This window comes from Equus caballus, chromosome 4 (genome assembly GCF_041296265.1).
Source record: "Equus caballus isolate H_3958 breed thoroughbred chromosome 4, TB-T2T, whole genome shotgun sequence".
Taxonomy (NCBI): Eukaryota; Metazoa; Chordata; class Mammalia; order Perissodactyla; family Equidae; genus Equus; species Equus caballus.
The window spans coordinates 65,582,332-65,599,585 of NC_091687.1; the positions used below are offsets into that span (position 1 = coordinate 65,582,332).

General features: G+C 56.2%; 1 protein-coding gene across 4 annotated transcripts in view; it reads left to right on the plus strand.

Annotated features, from left to right (window-relative positions):
• Nucleotides 1–17,254, plus strand: part of MINDY4 (MINDY lysine 48 deubiquitinase 4) — a 113,789-nt gene that overhangs the window by 83,113 nt on the left and 13,422 nt on the right. For all 4 annotated transcript variants that reach the window (XM_001500529.5, XM_070264768.1, XM_014739157.3 and 1 more), the window contains exons 14-15: nt 12,176–12,239; nt 15,247–15,408. In XM_001500529.5, the coding sequence (XP_001500579.2) occupies nt 12,176–12,239; nt 15,247–15,408 (226 nt within the window). The remainder of the gene's footprint in view (nt 1–12,175; nt 12,240–15,246; nt 15,409–17,254) is intronic.

Below are 17,254 nucleotides of genomic sequence, written 5' to 3' on the forward strand. Positions count from 1 at the left end.
GTGGCCTCTGGCCTGGGTGAGAGGAGGAGGGCAGGGGTTCCGTGGCCTCATGCTGCTGGCCTGCCTGCAGCTCACTGCTGCTGACCTTATTAAATGCGTGTGTGCGCACAGCGTTTTCTAACAGCATTTTTCTTCTAATCCTGCCATAATGATATGTTTCATTCCTGGCCTGGCTCACGTGCATGGAGACCATAAGCTGCACCACCTTCTCCCCAGGCCTGCATCTGCTAATCCCTGGGCTGACGGGGTTGGGTGGGGATCTCCGGGTGGGTGGGTGAGATGCCTGAGCTTGCTGAGGAGATGCTGAGCTCTCAGAATGGCCAGGCTGGGTGATGTCTGGCTGTGTGATCCTCTCAGCCTCAGTTTCCTCATTTGTACAGGGGGCCCTCTGGCTCTGAGGGTCTAGGACTCTGCTTGGAGTGGCAGCTGCCGTAGACCCCACTCACCAGCCCAGGAGCTGGGCACCGCGTTTACACGCCCGAGCCTGTAGGGAGCGGCTCTGGCAGCCCACCCCATCTGCGGGGGCCAGCAGGGCTCCACAGCCAGGCCACTCTTCACGCTGTCCAGAGCTGGAGGATGGGGGCTGCTTCTGGCCCCTCCCCTCCCCATCCAGCCAAGCCTGGCGGGGGTCAGTTCCTGCCCAGGCCGTGGCACCTGTGGGGCATCTGTGTGAGGAAGGCTGCCCTGCTGGACCTGCACAGCCTTGTGCTAATGGGCCTGAAGTCACAGCCCTGTCACCCCTCTCCCCTCCACCACACACATACACAAACACACACAGATACTCAGAGACACACACACAAGTGCACAGATGCACATAGACACAGAGACAAACACACAGACACACACACAGAGGCACACACATATAGACATACACACAGACACACACACACAGATACTCAGAGACGCACACACAGGTGCACAGATGCACATAGACACAGAGACATAAACACAGACAGACACACATACAGACTTACAGACATACACAGACACACACAGAGACACACACATATAGACACACAGACACACACTTATAGAGAAACACACAGACATACACAGACACACACAGAGACACACACATATAGACACAGACACACAGACACACACGATTTGGTGGACTCGCCTCCTTCCCCTTGTTCCCAGGGCAGGGGAGAGAGTGTGTAGACAGTCTCCATGCCCCTCGGGGCCCCTGAGAACCTTCCCAGGCCCTGGAGGCAATGGTGTCAAAACCTGCCCCCCGGGGCACCTTGGCCAGCCCTGGCCCGCTTTCCAGGAGGACCAGGGGAGACCCGCTTTAGCCTTGGACCCAGAAGGGCACCAGTGGGGTTTGTCTTGCTCCTATGGCCCCCCTTTCCTTCTTTAGGAAGACTGCACAGAGGACATTCCCATGGCAGTAAGAACAAGAGCAGCGGGCGCCTCATAAGCTTCCCCTGTGCCAGATCCTCTGCTGTAATGTTGTACATGTGAAGCTCCTTTCATCGCCACAGCTGCCCTGTTAGGTGGCACTGCTGTGATGACTGTCCCCATCCCTGGCTCTCAGATGAGGAAGGGAGACTGTGAGAGGTGAGTGGCCCGCCCCAGGTCACACAGCTCTGACCAGGCAGCCTGGCCCCAGGGAGGGCTCTTGGGGTTTGCGGTTTAACGACCCGAACTTGGCAGTAAAACCGACTCAGTTTCCTGTCTCCATCCTCCTTTGGTCCTGAGTTTCTTGCTCTGTGAAGTGGGGATTGGAATCCCTGCCTCGTAGATCAAATGAAGAAATACATGTCGTGTGCTCAGCGCGGCTCACGCTGGGCGGCCAGCCTCGGATGATGGCCGCTGCTGGTCCAATCTCATCCAGCTGTGCTCACACACCTCTTGTGTTCCGTCCTGTCTTGTCATGCCCTCAGTCTTGGCTTGGTGCCCTGTGGTGGAGACAGGGCCACAGGGGCGTCCTGCAGTTGGAGATGTGTCCACCTGTGGCAGCGCTTCCCCTTGGCAGGCACGTCTTGAGCAGCCTGGGGGCACTGCGTGCCCTTGCTCGGAGGAGACAGGAGAAAGGACAGCGGCAGGGCCAATCCCTGTCCTGGGAGTGAGCCGCCCAGAGGTGTGCTTGCGAAGACGCCAACTCACTCTTACTCTTTGAGCTTCAAGGAAACTTCTAGTTAGACTGAGGACTTCAGGTGAGGAATGGTGCAGGCCTGGGGCAGCCTGTGCCGCCTCTGGGGGCCTCTCCGGACCCGCACACTCTCCTGACCCAGGCAGGCCCAGGCTGGCTGCCTGACCCTCCATGCTCGCATGGGGCTGCCGGGACCTGAGCATTGCAGTGGAGTTGACCTGTTGTCTACGTGGTCTGGCGGGGCTTCCTGTAAGGGGTGGCACCTGTGAGGAGGAAGGACAGACCTGACAGCAAGGACAGGAACAGCCTGTTGAGATGCTGCCTGGACCCTGTGAGAGTCACGCTGAAATTATTTAGGAGAACGTGTTAGCATTCCTGGCGTTTCTGGGGACTCCTTGAAGGAGCCGTTTTCTCGCCTTGCCTTTGGAAGGGGAGCTGCAGGACGGTCTGCTCCCTCTCCCTGCCAGTCATGCTGCGCTCCGGTGTTGCTTCCCTCGGCTCCCGGAGCCTCCGATCGCCATCCTCGGGTGGGATGCCAGGCCGGGCTGAGGGTTTGTTGTGATTCGCTTGGCAGTGATAATGGTCCTGGGACTGTGAAAACGCGCCTCATCCCGGCCTCTCTCTGGGGTAGGCAACTCTCAAAGGCCTTTCTTTATGGACATTTGGGCATCTGGGGGCCAATGTCACCAACACAGGCACCATTTGTCAGCCTGAGCTGAGAGGCTTGTCCAGGGCAGCCCAGTGTGACAGGTCACACGACAGCCTCCCACCTGGTGGCTACAATGTAGTTTCAGGACACCTGGGTCCCCATCTCTGCTGCCAGCAAGCTGTGTGGCGGACTCAACCTGTGTCTTCAGCTGTTTATCTCTAACAGGAGGGGGTCAGACCAGTGCTTTTAAACTCTTTTTGTAGTGAAACGAAATCTGATTTTTTCCAAATAAACCGTATCCGGAAGCTCACTATATAAAGCAGATGCAGCAGGACCGCTGGGAGTAGAGCAGCGGGATTGGGAAGCAGAGAGCCCAGCTCCCCCTCCGCATCTCCCCGCCCCGTCCTGGAGACCCCTCCTTGGAGAAGGCCTGGCTCTGCAAACACAGCTGAGAATCCGCAGGAGCGGACGATGCCCAGGGTTTCCTGCTCTGGGTTCAGATTCAGCTGTGCCATCCCATTGCCGTTTTGGGGTGATCTGTCACTGCTTTGGGCAGTTGGAAATGTGTCCTGGTAGCCCAGAGAGAGAGCAGAGGCTCTCAAATCTTAGGCTGTTCAGCCAGGGAGAAGCGGAGTGGGGGGCTGGGAAACCTCCCCGGTCCTTTACAAACAGTGTGTGTCTGGGTGCATTCGTGATGGTGTGTGCATGGGTGAGAGTCAGCGAGGCTGCGGGGCTGGCTGAGATGATGTGGGTATTGTTGGCTGTGTCCAAGATTGTGCAAAGGGCGACTTGATTGTGTGTGTGTGTGTGTATGCGTGTGTGTGTGGCTGAGGGCATGGCCGTCCGTCCCCCCTAGCTAGGGCTCTCAGACTCATGCCTGAGGCTCATGGGCAACCCTTGCACCAAAGTCAGTGCTTCCTGTCCATCGGCTGTTCCCAAGCCCAATGCAGCCAGGGGGAGGGAACCACCGGCAGATGCAAACGCAGCAGAGCACAGCCTGGCCACTTCACCCTCAGAGGCCGAAAGAACAGGAGCGAAGCTAGCCGTTGAGTTTGGTTTACCCTGGGCCGACTGCAAAGCTTTGAGAAGGTTTTATTCTTCTCCACTTGATTTCCAGCCATCTACCTATTTTCTTTCCTAAGATCTCGAGTTGCTTACAGTAAATCTCATACAAGCTTTCATGCTCTCCCAGCTCCACTGCTTTCCCAGTCACACGACCTAGAACCTTCCCCAGCATGCTCTCACAACCCCAGAGATGCTCAGCACCTGGGGTGAGGGCCAGCTCCGAGCCAGGCCTGCGCCGCGCTGTGCAGGGGTGCTCCAGCCCCCAGGGAGCCGGCGCTGAGCCGGGGCCTGCACAGGGGAGGGCTTGGGTAATGCCCACCTGGGAGCTCAGGCCTGGGCAGTGGGGGGCGACAGCTTGTGAAGCAAACCTTTGCATGCAGGGGACCCTTGGCATTCATTACAGCGCGACTTTGGCTGCCCAAAGGCAATCTTGAAAGTCCACTGTCGGCAGTGGTTTGCCATTTGCTGAAGTAGTTTCTGAATAGCGCTAGCCAGGCACTGAGGGCGAGGGGCAGCACCCACACCATGCTGGCCCTGTCACTCTCTGTGTCTCTCTCCAAGAGAGTAAAAACAACAAGCACTCAGTTTATTTCTTTGTGGAAATAGCCCTGAAATGAAAGCCAACCATGAGTGTTAGTAATGCAAAGGCAAGCGACAGATAGTCCGTTCTTAGCCAGTGTGAGTAGAAAACAACACTATTAATCAACTCATCCCAGGGCTTTCAGAGTGGCTAGCTCCAGGAACCCAGACAGTGCCTTTGGGACTTGTTGTCCCTCCTTCTGTGTCTTCACTCTTCTTTCCTTGTCTTAGCCATGTTCTCAGGAGGGCCCTCCTGCATGGAGATCCCGGTGGAGAGGGAGCCCTTGCTCCAGCACTCCTCAGCCTGCTCCTGATGCCTCACGGTGGCCAGGCCTGGGCTGCCCCCATCATGGGGCATGTGAACACTCAGAAGGCAGTGAGGACCCACAAGGTCTACCACACAGGCTGGGAAAGGGGGGTGCCTATAATCAGGAACTGGAAGTTTGGGATGCATCAAGGAACAGGAGAGCAGCTGTGAGTTTAGGGTGGGTCAGATCTGGGCCTTGACAGAGGCCCCACAGGCTCCTCTCAGAGATGAAGAAATGCACTGACAAAGCTTCTTGTTCTGGCAGAGCTCCCTGACCAGAGCCCACCTCAGGGAAGCTGGCTGGGCCTGTGGTTTGCAGCGTATGGATTTGAGTGGGGGGCTGTTCTTGTTGAGAGTCCCAGGTCCCAGCTGTGCTGCCCTGATGGGGGTGGGGGGACAGATGGGATACGCGTCAGTGCTCTCCTCCACCCTCCTGTTGCACCCGCGTCACCTCTTGCAGCCCAGGATAACGAGATGCACACAGAACCACCCAGACTGGGCGCCCCGAGTCCACACGGACAGCAGCTGCTTTGCAGCCTGAACAAAGCCCGCAGCCTCTCTCACCTGGGTCCTCCCTGTGGAACACGAGAGACCAGACAGGAGGGCGCAGGGCCTTCCCGCCCGACATGCCAAGATCTTTCGACTTTAGCTGGGAAACAGGACGAGAGGAACTTCCTCAAGCAACTCCAGCCAACTTCAGCCTCCATTCAGAGTAGGCTGGAGGCCATGCTGCTGAGCTCTCTCAGCAAATACGTCTGAAGGGACCAGGGTGCGGGTGGTGGCAGACCCAAAGGGCCTGCGGCTACCTTTGTCACTGGAAACAGCAGACGCTCCACCCAGACCCTCCTTCTTCAACTGACCTCATTCCCCTCCCTGCCTTCTTTTCTGGGAGCCCCCAGCTCCCGTGTCCCCCAGCTCCTGTGCAGTGACCAGGGGCCTGTCCGGTAGATCTCTGACTGGCTCCCTCTGGGGTCCCGTGAGGCCCCCTCACCCTGTGGAAGGCAGGTGCTGGAGCGGGGAGGCAGGCTCCCTCACTGACACCCTGCACTTTGGGGCTTATGGCAACCCAAGGGGCAGGTTCAGAGCCTGGGGCCATCATCCCATTTTACAGAGGTAGGGACCGAGGCTCCGAGAAGTTAAGGGCAGGTTGGTGGCATAGCTGACACCATCACCCAAGTCTGCTGGCTCCCAGTCTAAGACCCTGTTCCTGCTTGCCCTCTTTGGGCTGGGCGAGGAGTGACAGGCGCTGTTTGGCTGTATCTTCCAACTTAGAGGGAGAAGTGGAAGACAAGACCCCCGGGGAGGTCCATAGCAAACCAGCTGCTTGTCCCCCTGCCTCCCTCTCCGTTTAATTTCAGCTGGCATGGTCTGGGCCAAAGCAAGCCTGGTGCCAGGCTGCTGAGGTGGCAGGTCATGGCCAGGGAGCACCAATGGGGCGTGGCTGAGGGCAGTGGGTCTGCCCATGGACACTGAGCCTGAGGACGGGTTTGGGGGGCCACCTCCCACAGCAGAGAAGAGCCACCAAGCCCAGGCCACACCCGGGTTAATGGCAGTGCTGGAAGGGCCTCCTGAGCCTCTATGCACCTAGCACCCTGACCCATTCACCCAAGGGCTGCACCTCCTTGTTCCACGAAGGCCTTGGACGCCCAGATAAAGAGGACAGGCCTTGGGAGGAGGGAGAGGCAGTTAACCTCGTGGAGGAATCTTCTGCTCCAGGCCAGCCCCCGCTGCTTGGGTGGGAAGCTTCCTTCCGTCTGCCTCTGCACCCCTCCTGGGATCCAGCTTCTGGAAGCCGCCCCACCAGGCCTTCCTTGCAGCCTCCACACTGGGATGAGTGTGGGCAGGCTCACATAATTTAGAGCCCATTTGCCATGTACCTGCAGGGTTAGAGCTCAGTTCTGGGTACCAGGGGGCCAGACGGACACAACATGTCCCTGGCCCTAACGTCCTTACTGCAAGGAGGGGCCCGGCAGATGCACGAAGAGCAGTTGGTGGTGCTCTTAGGAAAGGACGTCCAGGAGAGATGTGGCATGTCGGATGGAGGAGGCGAGATTCGGCAGGGCTCGGAGGGGTACGTGGGAAGGGTTTTGGCAGGCGGCAAGGACAGAGTAGGCACAGGCCAGTGGTGGGGTTTGCAGGGAGTAATCACACGAGGTCTGGTTGGGGAGGAAGGTGCTGGCACGTGGGGAGAGGACTGGTGGGTGGTGAGGGGGAAGGCAGCTCGGAAAGGGCTTGGACATCTCTAGTTTCTCTTCCTTCCTCCAGGCAGGTCCCTCTCTCTCCTCCACACACCTTGCCCCGCCTCATGGGCCCCCATCTAGCTCCTTCCTCTCCAGGCCCCTGGAAATCATAGCTGTTCCCTCCAACCTGTGGGCCTGTTTGCAGTTTGCAAGGCCTTTTTATGGCCTCGGCCCTTATTGCAACAACCCTTTGTGGTGATAATTGTTGTCACCATCAGAGGATGATATACCTGAGACTCAGAGATGGCAAGCAGTTTGATGAAGGTCACACAGCGCAGGTGTCAGAGGGGGCCTGACACCCAGGTGTTCTAACTCATTGTCCACTCCTTCTTGGCCTTCCTGGGAAAAAAGTCAATATCCGCTCTCTCCAAATTCTTTTCATATATTCATGGCTGCGTTTCAACCGCTTGGAGGCCTCTGTTTATTCTGGGTTGTTGGCTGTGAAACGAATGTTTGGGGTTGCAGGAATCATGATCTCATTGTTTTTTGATGTTGTTGTTATTGTTGCTATCGTAGGAAAAAGGAAGCGATGTTTATTGAATCCCAAATGCTTTATATAGCTCCTCTCATTCAGTTCTTACAGCCATCCGTACCAGAAGGAGACATTAGCATACCGTATTGCAAGTGGGGAAACTGAGGCTCGGAGGGGAACAACAGTGGATTTGAATCCAGGGCTCCCTGACTTCCCAGCCCAGGTTCTCTTAGTTGTTGCACAGCTTGCCCTTTGCTCTATTGATGTCGCCCTCAAAAGTCAATAGAAGTCCCACCAAACGAAAGGTTGTGGTCTCTGGAGGCCACTGCAGGTGGTGGGTGGTGCAGTCCCTGGGGAGGGGCCAACTGGGAGAGACGGGCAGGAGCTGGCCCCGCGGGATGTGGTGGTGGCCCGGGGGCCTGGTACCCCAGAGGTCAGGTGGAGGGGAGATGGCTGGTCGGGTCCTCCCAGGTTAATTACTACCTGTTTTAGGGGTGATGTTTTAAATATCAGCGTCGTGGACCAGGTACACTTGTTCACATCCCAGAAGGTTCCCGGAGGCCCCTTGTTCCAGTCCTCTGGTTTTATAAATGACCAATCAGGCTGAAAGAGAGGCAGGGACTTGGCGGAGGTCACTTAGCTAGTCTGAGGCCAAGCTGGCCACTGCCCTGCCTTGTGGACATTGATTTTAGGTGAATGGCTGTGACCATAGATTGGAACCATGTCGCTGGGCCACTTGGACATATTTTCTTTCTTATTCAGAAACTTCTGGAGAAAATGCCCAGATTCATTGTTCAAGTGAGTTGTTCAGGTTCTTTCATTCAGATGTTCCGATGCCTGTGGGAATGGTTTTAGGGTAAAGGGACAAGCTGCACCCAGCCAGGGAGGGTGGGGACCAGGAGTGGGGCTTCAGGGCTCTGGGGCCTGCCTGGAGCTGGCCATAGTAGACACTGTGATGTTGGTGATGGGGACACAGTCCTGGCCCACTGACTCTCTGTGTGACCACAGACTGCAAGTCCTTCTCCTTTCTGGGCCTCAGTTTCCCCATCAGTGAAATGGAGATGGCGGTTCTTGCCGTCCTGGCCTCACAAGGCTTTAGAGAGGACGATGTACTTGCAAGTGTCTGAAGCTGCAGGTTTGAGGCTCATGCTTGTCAGCTGCTCAGCGGCAGAGCCTCTCCCCCTCAGGGACGTGTGACGAAGGGCGGACTGGAGAGAGGCAGTGGAGTGCTAGGCTTTGGGCACTGCATTTGGGCTGGCATCTGTCACTATCCTGGGCCAGTTGTGTTCTTTCTCTGGCCATCCTTTTTCCAGTCTGGGAAATGCTGAGCCCTGAGGGCTCTGCCAACCCTGGCATCCTCTTTCTCCTGTTTCTTAGTCACTGCAGTGTCCCTAGGACCTCCTGATGGGGTCAGAGCTGGGAGGAGCAGTTCCAGTCTCTCAGGCCCCTCTCCTCTGTCGGTGAGTGAACTGGACATCCCTGAGGCTGGGCTGTCACCCTAGTCTGTTGGTCCAGGTTCTGGCCCTTTGCTCCCAGAATGCTGAAGAGGGTGGTGGCAGGGCAGCCAAGGCCAAGCCCCTCCTGGTAAGTTTCCATGCCCTGAGCAAATGCATTCAGGCTCCCTCCACTCTGTGCTTCTTAGAACCCAGAATCCAGGCAAGCTCCTGCTCCCTGAAGGGGTCTTGGTGCAGGACAGCCTCAGGAGGGCATGCTTCCTCAGGCCCTGGCTCCTCCTGCCTCCTGTCACTCAGCCTGGTGCCTGGTTCCTCAGGCTGTCCAGCATTTTCCTGGGGCCTACTTGTGTCTAGCCCCCAGGAGGACCATGGAAGGGACAACCTAACTTTTGGACAGGAGTGGTTATCAGTCCCAGGGAAGGGCCCATCACAGCTTATAGCTCAGAAGCCCGGAAAAGTCTAGGAACCTCAGAGCTCAGGCAACCCCTCCACAGATTCAGCCCCTGCTCCCAGGACACTGCATGACCTTGGAGACCCAGGGGTTCCCCAGAGGGGCCGCAGGGCCTGGTGGAGGGGGAAAAGGATGGGCCCAGGACCTGCACCATCTTCAGCCGGAGCAGCTCTGCCTTTATATTTCATATGTTGGGCTTCTGCATGTAAGGTTTCATTTGAAGAAAGGGCTCTGAGTCTAAAAAGATGTTGGAGCTGGCTTGTATTCGTCTGCTAGGGCTGCTGTGACAAAGTACCACAGCCTGGGTCTTAAGCCAGGGGGCTTAAGCAACAGAAATTAATTGTCTCACGGTTCTGGAGTGTGGAAGCCCAAGATCAAGGTGCTGGCAGGGTTGGTCTCTTCTGAGGCGTCTCTCCTCGGTTTGCACACAGACGCCTTCTCACTGTGTCCTCACAGGGTCCTTCCTCTGTGTGCACGCATCCCCCGTGTGCCTCTGTGTGTCCTGATCTCCTCTTCTTATAAGGACACTAGTCAGATTGGATGAGGGCCCAGCCTAACGGCCTCATTAAACTTAATCACCAAGTTAAAAGCCCTGTCTCCGACTGTACTCACATTCTGAGGTACGGGGGTTAGGGCCTCAACATAGGACTTCTGGAGGGCACAATTCAGCCCATAGCATCACTCGTCTTTGCACAAGCCCCTTATGTTGCAAAAGGGGAGACTGAGGCTCAGAGAGGAGAGCTTTGTGGCCACGTAGCAAGCTGGGGCTAGAACCCGGGCCTGGTGGGGGCCCTGCCACGTGAATTGTCTTCCCTGCAGGCAGAGCACAGCCTGTTCCTTTGCTCAAGGCCTCCTGACACCCCGCTCTCCGGGGAATCCCCCTAGACGAGGTCTGCGCATCTAGATTTGCCAAAGTTGTAAATCTCGTAAGCCATAAGCCGCGCCTTGGCATCTCCTGAATGCCCTGATGTGAAATACAGATGTTTCTCCTTTTTAACTCGGAGCCCGCTGCTGAATTTCCAACCGTGTTTGCACCTAAGGATGCAATTACCATTTCCTCCCATTGTCCCCTCTGACCGTCCCCCTGCCCTCAGCTGACGCAGGCGCTCAAACCCGCTGGGCGAACACGAGAATGTGAGATTACGAAGATCAGACTCCTTCTGAAAGCTGCGGGCAGGCTCGGGGCCAGCGATGCTTATCAGCCCTCGCAGGGCTCCTTTGAGGTTATTTTCTTCTTTCCAGAAGATGCCTGTCTATGCCTCAGACAGCGTTTCCATTAATTCTTCTGCCTGAGCTCCTGCCAGTGAAGCGCTGCCTTCGGCCGTTCGTGCCCCAGCCCGCTCATTCCCAGGCCTGCTGGGCTGTCTCTGGTGGGCCAGCCTCCAAGGCGACCCCTGGCCGCCTTGGTTCTCAGCTGGGCCCTGCTGTGCCAATCCCAGCCCGTCTTCTCTGTGTGAACCACAAACCGTCCCCATCTGGCCATGGTTATTAAAAACCACAAGAAAGCATTTTTCCTGCAGAGGTCCTGGGACCGGAGTTTCTAAACTCATTTGGAAAGGACACAGTGGCCAGGGTGTGTGTTTTAGGTTTGCAAACTTATGGCAGATCTTAGATTTAAAGCATAAAATTGAGACCAGGTTTCTCTTCTCTTCCACTAAAAGGAAAAACAAACATCGTGGTTGCTGAGCCCTTCCTCCCTCTGGGCTGCATCTCGGTGCTCTCTGGGGTGGGGATGAAGGCTGCAGGCCAGGCCTCGGGCACGGGACTGGTGGGCGGTGTGTCCCCAAGGCCATGTGCAGTGGCAGAGGGAGCCAGTCTCTGGCTTCACATGGCCCCCCTGGCGTCACCTCTCTGAACATCTTTCACGTCTATAAAATATAGTAAGTCTCACCTTCCTGGGAGGCTGGCAAGCTGTCATTCCCATCCTCTGTGTGTGTCCGTAGATAGGAGCTTCTTTCCTGTTTACTTGTCCGATGGCTCCGTTCAGCAATAACGCTTAGTCTCCCGAGGGATTCACTTTGGGTCGGTAAAAGGAACAGCGTCCTAATGGTGGGCTTTCTAGACGGTAGGAGGGTTTTGAGATGCGGTGGGGAGAGGTTTGCCTCCTGGTGCCAACTTCACATGTGACAGGACCGTTGCTGGTACAACGCCCTGAGTTGTTCTGGTCCCCAGCACTGTACAGCCCCAGAAACCTGTTTCTTTTGGTTTGAGGGATTTCTTTTGGCAAACGGGCTTTTCACTTTGTACCTTTTAGGGAGCCCTATTCCGAGGGTGGAGCCACAGTGGTAATCTGAGCTGGGGAGAGCACGGGCCTCTGAGACTGGCTACTGGGTCCCCTGCAGCTCCATGGCCCACCAGCCAAGCACCCTGGGCAAGTCAGCCCTTCTCTGAGCCCTGGTGTTCTCTCAGGCTTTAGGAAATAATGTGTGTGCGGGGCCTGGTATGAGGTCTGTGCCTAGTGGTGGCAGCTATTATTTTAGACCATTCCTCCCGTTTAACAGACTCATAGACCGAGGCCCAGAGATGGCAGTGGATGTCCCAGTCCCCACCATTCATAAATGACACTTGGGATGTGAATGCAGGATGCTGGATTCCAAACCCAGGGGCCTTTCTGCTGCGTCACGGTTCTGTCCCCAAGTTGGAGTGGAGGCCATTGCCCAGAGCAGAGTGGGCGAGACTCGGGGAGCCCCGGGCTCCAGCCACAAGGGAGGATGCAGAACCCAGAGCGCTCATATTCTCACCAAATCTGCAGTGCTGGAGCTCAACCTGGAGCTCAAGGGGAGCCTTGGTCACCCAGTGAGGTTGCTCAGGCAGCTCGAGTCAGGTGGAGACGTGCTAACACCGCTTCTTCTGTGTTTTCCAGCGTCCGCCAGGACTTCGATGTCCCCACCAGCCACCTGATTGGAGCACACGGATACTGCACACAGGTCAGGGGGCACAGTGGGGCCCGGGGCAGCCAGGCGCTTCTTTCTCTGCCTCTTCTCTTCTTTCTTTGCACCTGCCAGCCCTCTCCATGCAGCTTTCACATGCCGGCCTCTGCTGGGCTTTACCGTCGTGGGCACCTAGAAAAGGAACTCAGGTTAGCTTCCGTGTCTGGAGAGCTTGCTGTGCCCACTCTGCTAGCTTGGTGCTGCACGGGCTGCAAAAGGACCAGTGGCAGGCCCAGGCACTGCCCAGCCCAGAACCTGGGCACAGGCTGCGGCCCTGGGTCCAGCTGGGGAGATGACAGCCTTGGCACCCTTTGTGTTTGCACAGGGCATTGTCTTTACACCACCCTCCCCTCTGCATCTTCACAAAGGGGCCCTCAAGGGGCCTCATGGGGCGGCAGGGGAACCCTTAGCACAATTGCTGTTCATAGATGCTCCCAATCACCTTGTGATACCAGGGAAGGGATCTGTCCAAGATCAGTGAGCATCGGGACTGGGAGCTGAACGTCCCACCTGGCTTCTGTCTGTACCTTTCTCGCACAGCAAGGCCTCCCAGAGTGGCCACCGGGCCACAGTTAAATCTGACCTTCAATGTATACGGGGGCAACATACAGGGGCAGCAGGTGTAGCACAGACAGGCTGGGCAGAGCTGCTCAGTGTGCTGGGCCCAGCTGAGCACCGAATTGTCCTGGGGGTCCTGGCTCACTTGTGCCAGCTCTAAATACATACTGAGCACCTGCAGGGGCCAGCTTGGTTTGTCCAGGGCACCCAAGGGACTGTGGGGTTGGCTGCTGCCCACCTTCCTAGAGGAAGGCCTCAGGGTGAGTGGCTGCCTTTCTGGCCACCTGTGGCTCATCTCCCACTCTGATGCTGTCTTCCCTGCAGGAGCTTCCCCCTCAGCAGGCAGAGAGCAGTGTGGTCCAGGGATGGGCAGTCAAGTGTGTGCAGAGGGTGCCAGGCCAGAGTCTGGGTCCGGCTTCTGAGCTGGGTTGGCTGTTTCACTTGCAGAATGAGCTGGGGTGAGGTTCTTCCTCTTCCCAAGACTCGTTTTCTTCCCTGTGGAATGAGATGTTTGGACTAGACCTCTGCTTCTCAAACTTCATTGTGCACATGAACCCCCCAGGGGTCTGGTTGACAAGCGGGCTCAGATTCAGTGGGTCCAGGCTGGCACATGAGATTCTGAATTTCTAACAGGGTCCCCAAGGAGGGTGATGCTGCTGGTCCATGGACCACACTTTGAGAAGCAAGGGCCTAGATGACCACTGAGCTTTGCCACGATGTTGACTTTGAGTCTAGGGGCAGGGAGCAGCCCGTCGCCCCTTCTCCCCCGTTGCAAGAAGGCTTCCCTCTCTGAGGAGGGTTTGAGACATACCGCAGATGGGGAGCTGGAGCCTTTTTCTCCCCTTGAAACCTAGATGGGAAAACTCAAACGCATCCGAGAAAGGCCGGGCCTTTCTTAGCAGCCACTACCGCTGAGGTACAGCATCTCAGAGCAGGCATTTCCTCCAAATTCTTTCTCGTTTCCTCTGCAAGGACACAATGAGGCCCCTTCGGTATCTCCCTCCAATGGGGTTCCCTCTGTGTCCATTAGAGGAGGCTTCTTTTACTGTCACTGGAGCAGGGGTCTTGGTGCTGACGGAGGTATTTATTGACTCCAGGCGTTGTTCTCACAATTCAGGGGAAAACACTTCTATGACCTCTGCCCTACAGAGAAAGGGCTGTTACGTGCTGTGGGGGAGAGTCCTGCCTGCTGGCCTCCCACATGTGCCAGCCCTGGCAGAAGTTGTGTTAAATAGAGGGTCCTGCCTGCCCATGTGCCAACGCAGTGCTCGCTTGCATCCTTCCTCAGCGGAGCAGCGGGCACCTAGCGGAGCAGCGGCCATCCTTCATCTCGAATCTTTGGCCAGCCAGGTGGTACCTGGAGGGTAACAAGTGAGGGGAGAGGGAAGGGACACCAGACAGGGAGCTGGAAAATGTGGGTGGAAGTCCAGCTCAGTCACTAACCAGCTGTGTGGCTTGGGCCATCCTTTTTCATCTGTGAGCCTCAGTTTCCCCATTCCTAACAGGAGTTTGGACCCCTAGATGGCTTGTATAAGGGAGGGCCCTTCCAGCCACCCCAATGCAGGAGGCACTGGCTGAAGGAGACGGTCAGAGAAACCATGTTCCACATGTCACCACGTGATTCTGGGGATGGCAGCCTGTTGCACTCTCAGGTGTGCATCTCGAGTCACGCAGCTGCTGCCCGATGCCATGTAGCCGTCGAGGGCAGAGACAGAGCTAGAACCCGGCCTTGGGCTTCTCTGCCTCCACCTCTCTGCTTCTGCTGTCCTCTACTCTCCCTCCGCACCTAGAGACCCCACCGTCACCGGTGAAGTCCGAATAAGGCCTGGAATTGAGTTATTGGTATTGCACCACTGTCAGTTTCCTGGTGTTGAGAATGTGCCCCGGTTATGTAAGATGTTATTGGGGGAAGCTGGGTGAAGGGTACACAGGAACTCTCTGTACTATTTTTACTTCTTCTTTTGAGTCTGAAATTGTCTCAAAATACAAAAGGCTATGAAAAAAAATACCCTCCTTTGAGACCCACCCAAATGTCGCTTCTCCACAAAGCGCCTCTGACTCAGGCATGCGGTCTCGTGTCCGCCTGGGCCCCGAATGCCCCGTGCACACATTTTTCCCCACTCTGGACCTGGACGCCTGAGGTCAGGAGCCATTCTTTCCCTCCAGCAGGGCCCCCTCCCCGCCACCCTCTGGAGCCCAGGGCTTAGGACAGGTTCCTGTGTACAGTTGGTGCTCAATGAATGCTTGGGGAATAAAGACTGATGAGTGCCTGGAGTCGCTTTGATGAGAAGAGTGGGCAGCCTCCCCTGAGGACCGTGGGGACGGTGAAGTCACAGCCCCTCTGATTTCGGTCTCCCCCCCCGCCCCCGCTTTCCTTCCTTCTCCACCCTTTTTCTCTTGTTCCTGATCTCCCCTTGACAAGCTTTTCCCTTTCTCTCATCAACAGGAACTTGTCAATCTGCTCCTGACCGGGAAAGCCGTGTCCAATGTTTTCAACGACGTGATTGAGCTGGATTCTGGAAACGGGAACATCACACTCCTCAAAGGCATTGCTGCGCGCAGCGACATTGGCTTCTTGTCTCTCTTTGAGCACTACAACGTGTGCCAGGTACCAGGAGAGCAGGTCCCCAGAGACAAGGAGACCGGCTCCCTGGGACCAACGAGAAGGAGGGCGGGGGAAGGAAAGGCCAACTCCAGTCCCCAGAGCCGGGCGGAATTCGGGTCCAGTGTCAATCACAGAGGGTTTGGGGAGAAGTGCAGCTTCACTGCTCTTGAGTAATTCATACCCAAAGCCGGCTGGTACTGTGTTGTGGGAAAGGTTGTCTGGAAGGAATTTATAGTGTGATTGTGGGTTTGAGTGGCTGCAGCTGTCCTCTTTGTGTGTGTGTGTGTGTATGTGTGTATGTGTGTGTTGGGGCATCTTCTCCAGGAACGGGGACCTGGGTCTTGGGCCTTGTATTTGTTCCTAGAGCTGTCTCAACAAAGCACCACAAACTGGCTGTCTTGAAACAACAGAAGTGTGTTGTCTCATAGTACTGGAGCAGATGTTCTCATAGCGGAAGTCCAAAACCAAGGTGTTGGCAGGGCAGTGCTCCCTCTGAAACCCACAGGCAGAGTCCTGCCTCGTCTCGTCTAGCTTTTGGTGCTTTCCGGCAATCTTGGGTGTTCCAGGGCTTGCAGGTGCACCACCCCAGTCTCTGCCTCCATCGTCAAGTGGCTATCTTCTCCCTGTGTGTCGTCTCCTTTTCTTAGAAGGATGTCAGTCATGTTGGATTAGGGTTCACCCTACTCCACTAACCTCAACTTAACTAGTTACATCTACAACAACCCTATTTCCAAATGAGGTCACATTCTGAGGTACTGGGAACGAGGACTTCAGCATATCTTTTTGAGGTACACAGTTTAACCCATAACAGGCCTCACTCAGTCTGTTTGCTAGTGTGTTGGTCCCTCTACCTCCTCTCTCACTGCATCCAGGGTCTCGGAAAGGACTGGATCCCCAGGTGAAGCTGGACATGGGATAGGGTGACTGTGTCTTGGGGCAGCACTGGCAGGGGTGCATGGGCCCTGTGTTCTCGCCCCAGCCTGCCACTGAATCATCTGAGTCTTGATTGTCATGTTTTCAGAGGAGACACTGTTCTGTGGTTGAGTCCCTGGAAAGTGTTGTCCTGAGGGGGTAGCAGGAGCTTTTTTCGTGGTGGCCCCCTGGCAAAGATTCTTGGAAGGTCTGGATGAGGCCTCATTCATCATGTAGGCCCAGAACCGGGAACAGAGACTGGCCTAAGGGGACTCAGACAGTACTAGGCCAATGGATTTGCAGGGTGGGTGGAGACTGGAATTTTAAGGCAGGACTCAAGTTTCATGGTGCCCTTCCTGCAGGATTAAATGTTTAGGGGTGCTATCCTGTTGCTCCTGGGCCACCTGGTGTGGCCCCGTCCCCAGACGCCCTCTCTGGGTGACACCCCTACCCCCACGTATGGGAAGCTGACTTGTGGGTTCCAAAGACAAAGAAAGGAATGATAGTGGCTCCTTTCCTGATGTGCTGGTGTCAGGAGGAAGCCCAGGAATGTGGCCACGTGGCCCGTGAGAAGCAGCAGGGCCCTGAGCATCAGACCCTGGGTGGGCTCTGGAAGCATTCAGCCCGAAATTCCACAGCAACCTTGGCCAGGCACGCGGAATCCCCGGGCTTACCGTGAGCCCTGGTTTCATTCTTGTGTCGACGGTGTTGGTCAAAAAGTAAACTATTTTCCTGCGGTCTGTTGAGGGTAGTTGATGGGAACATCAGTTGGGGGTCATCTTTGCCTTGGAATGAAATGTCAGTTGAAGAAATTCAGGCCCTACAATGACCTAAACCCTTGAGTCTGCACGGACCACCTCTGCAGTTGTGTGCTTGGTGGGGACGGGGCCTCCTCTCCTTCTCCCCGGCGCTCACTGGTGGCCTGGGCTCTGCAGGA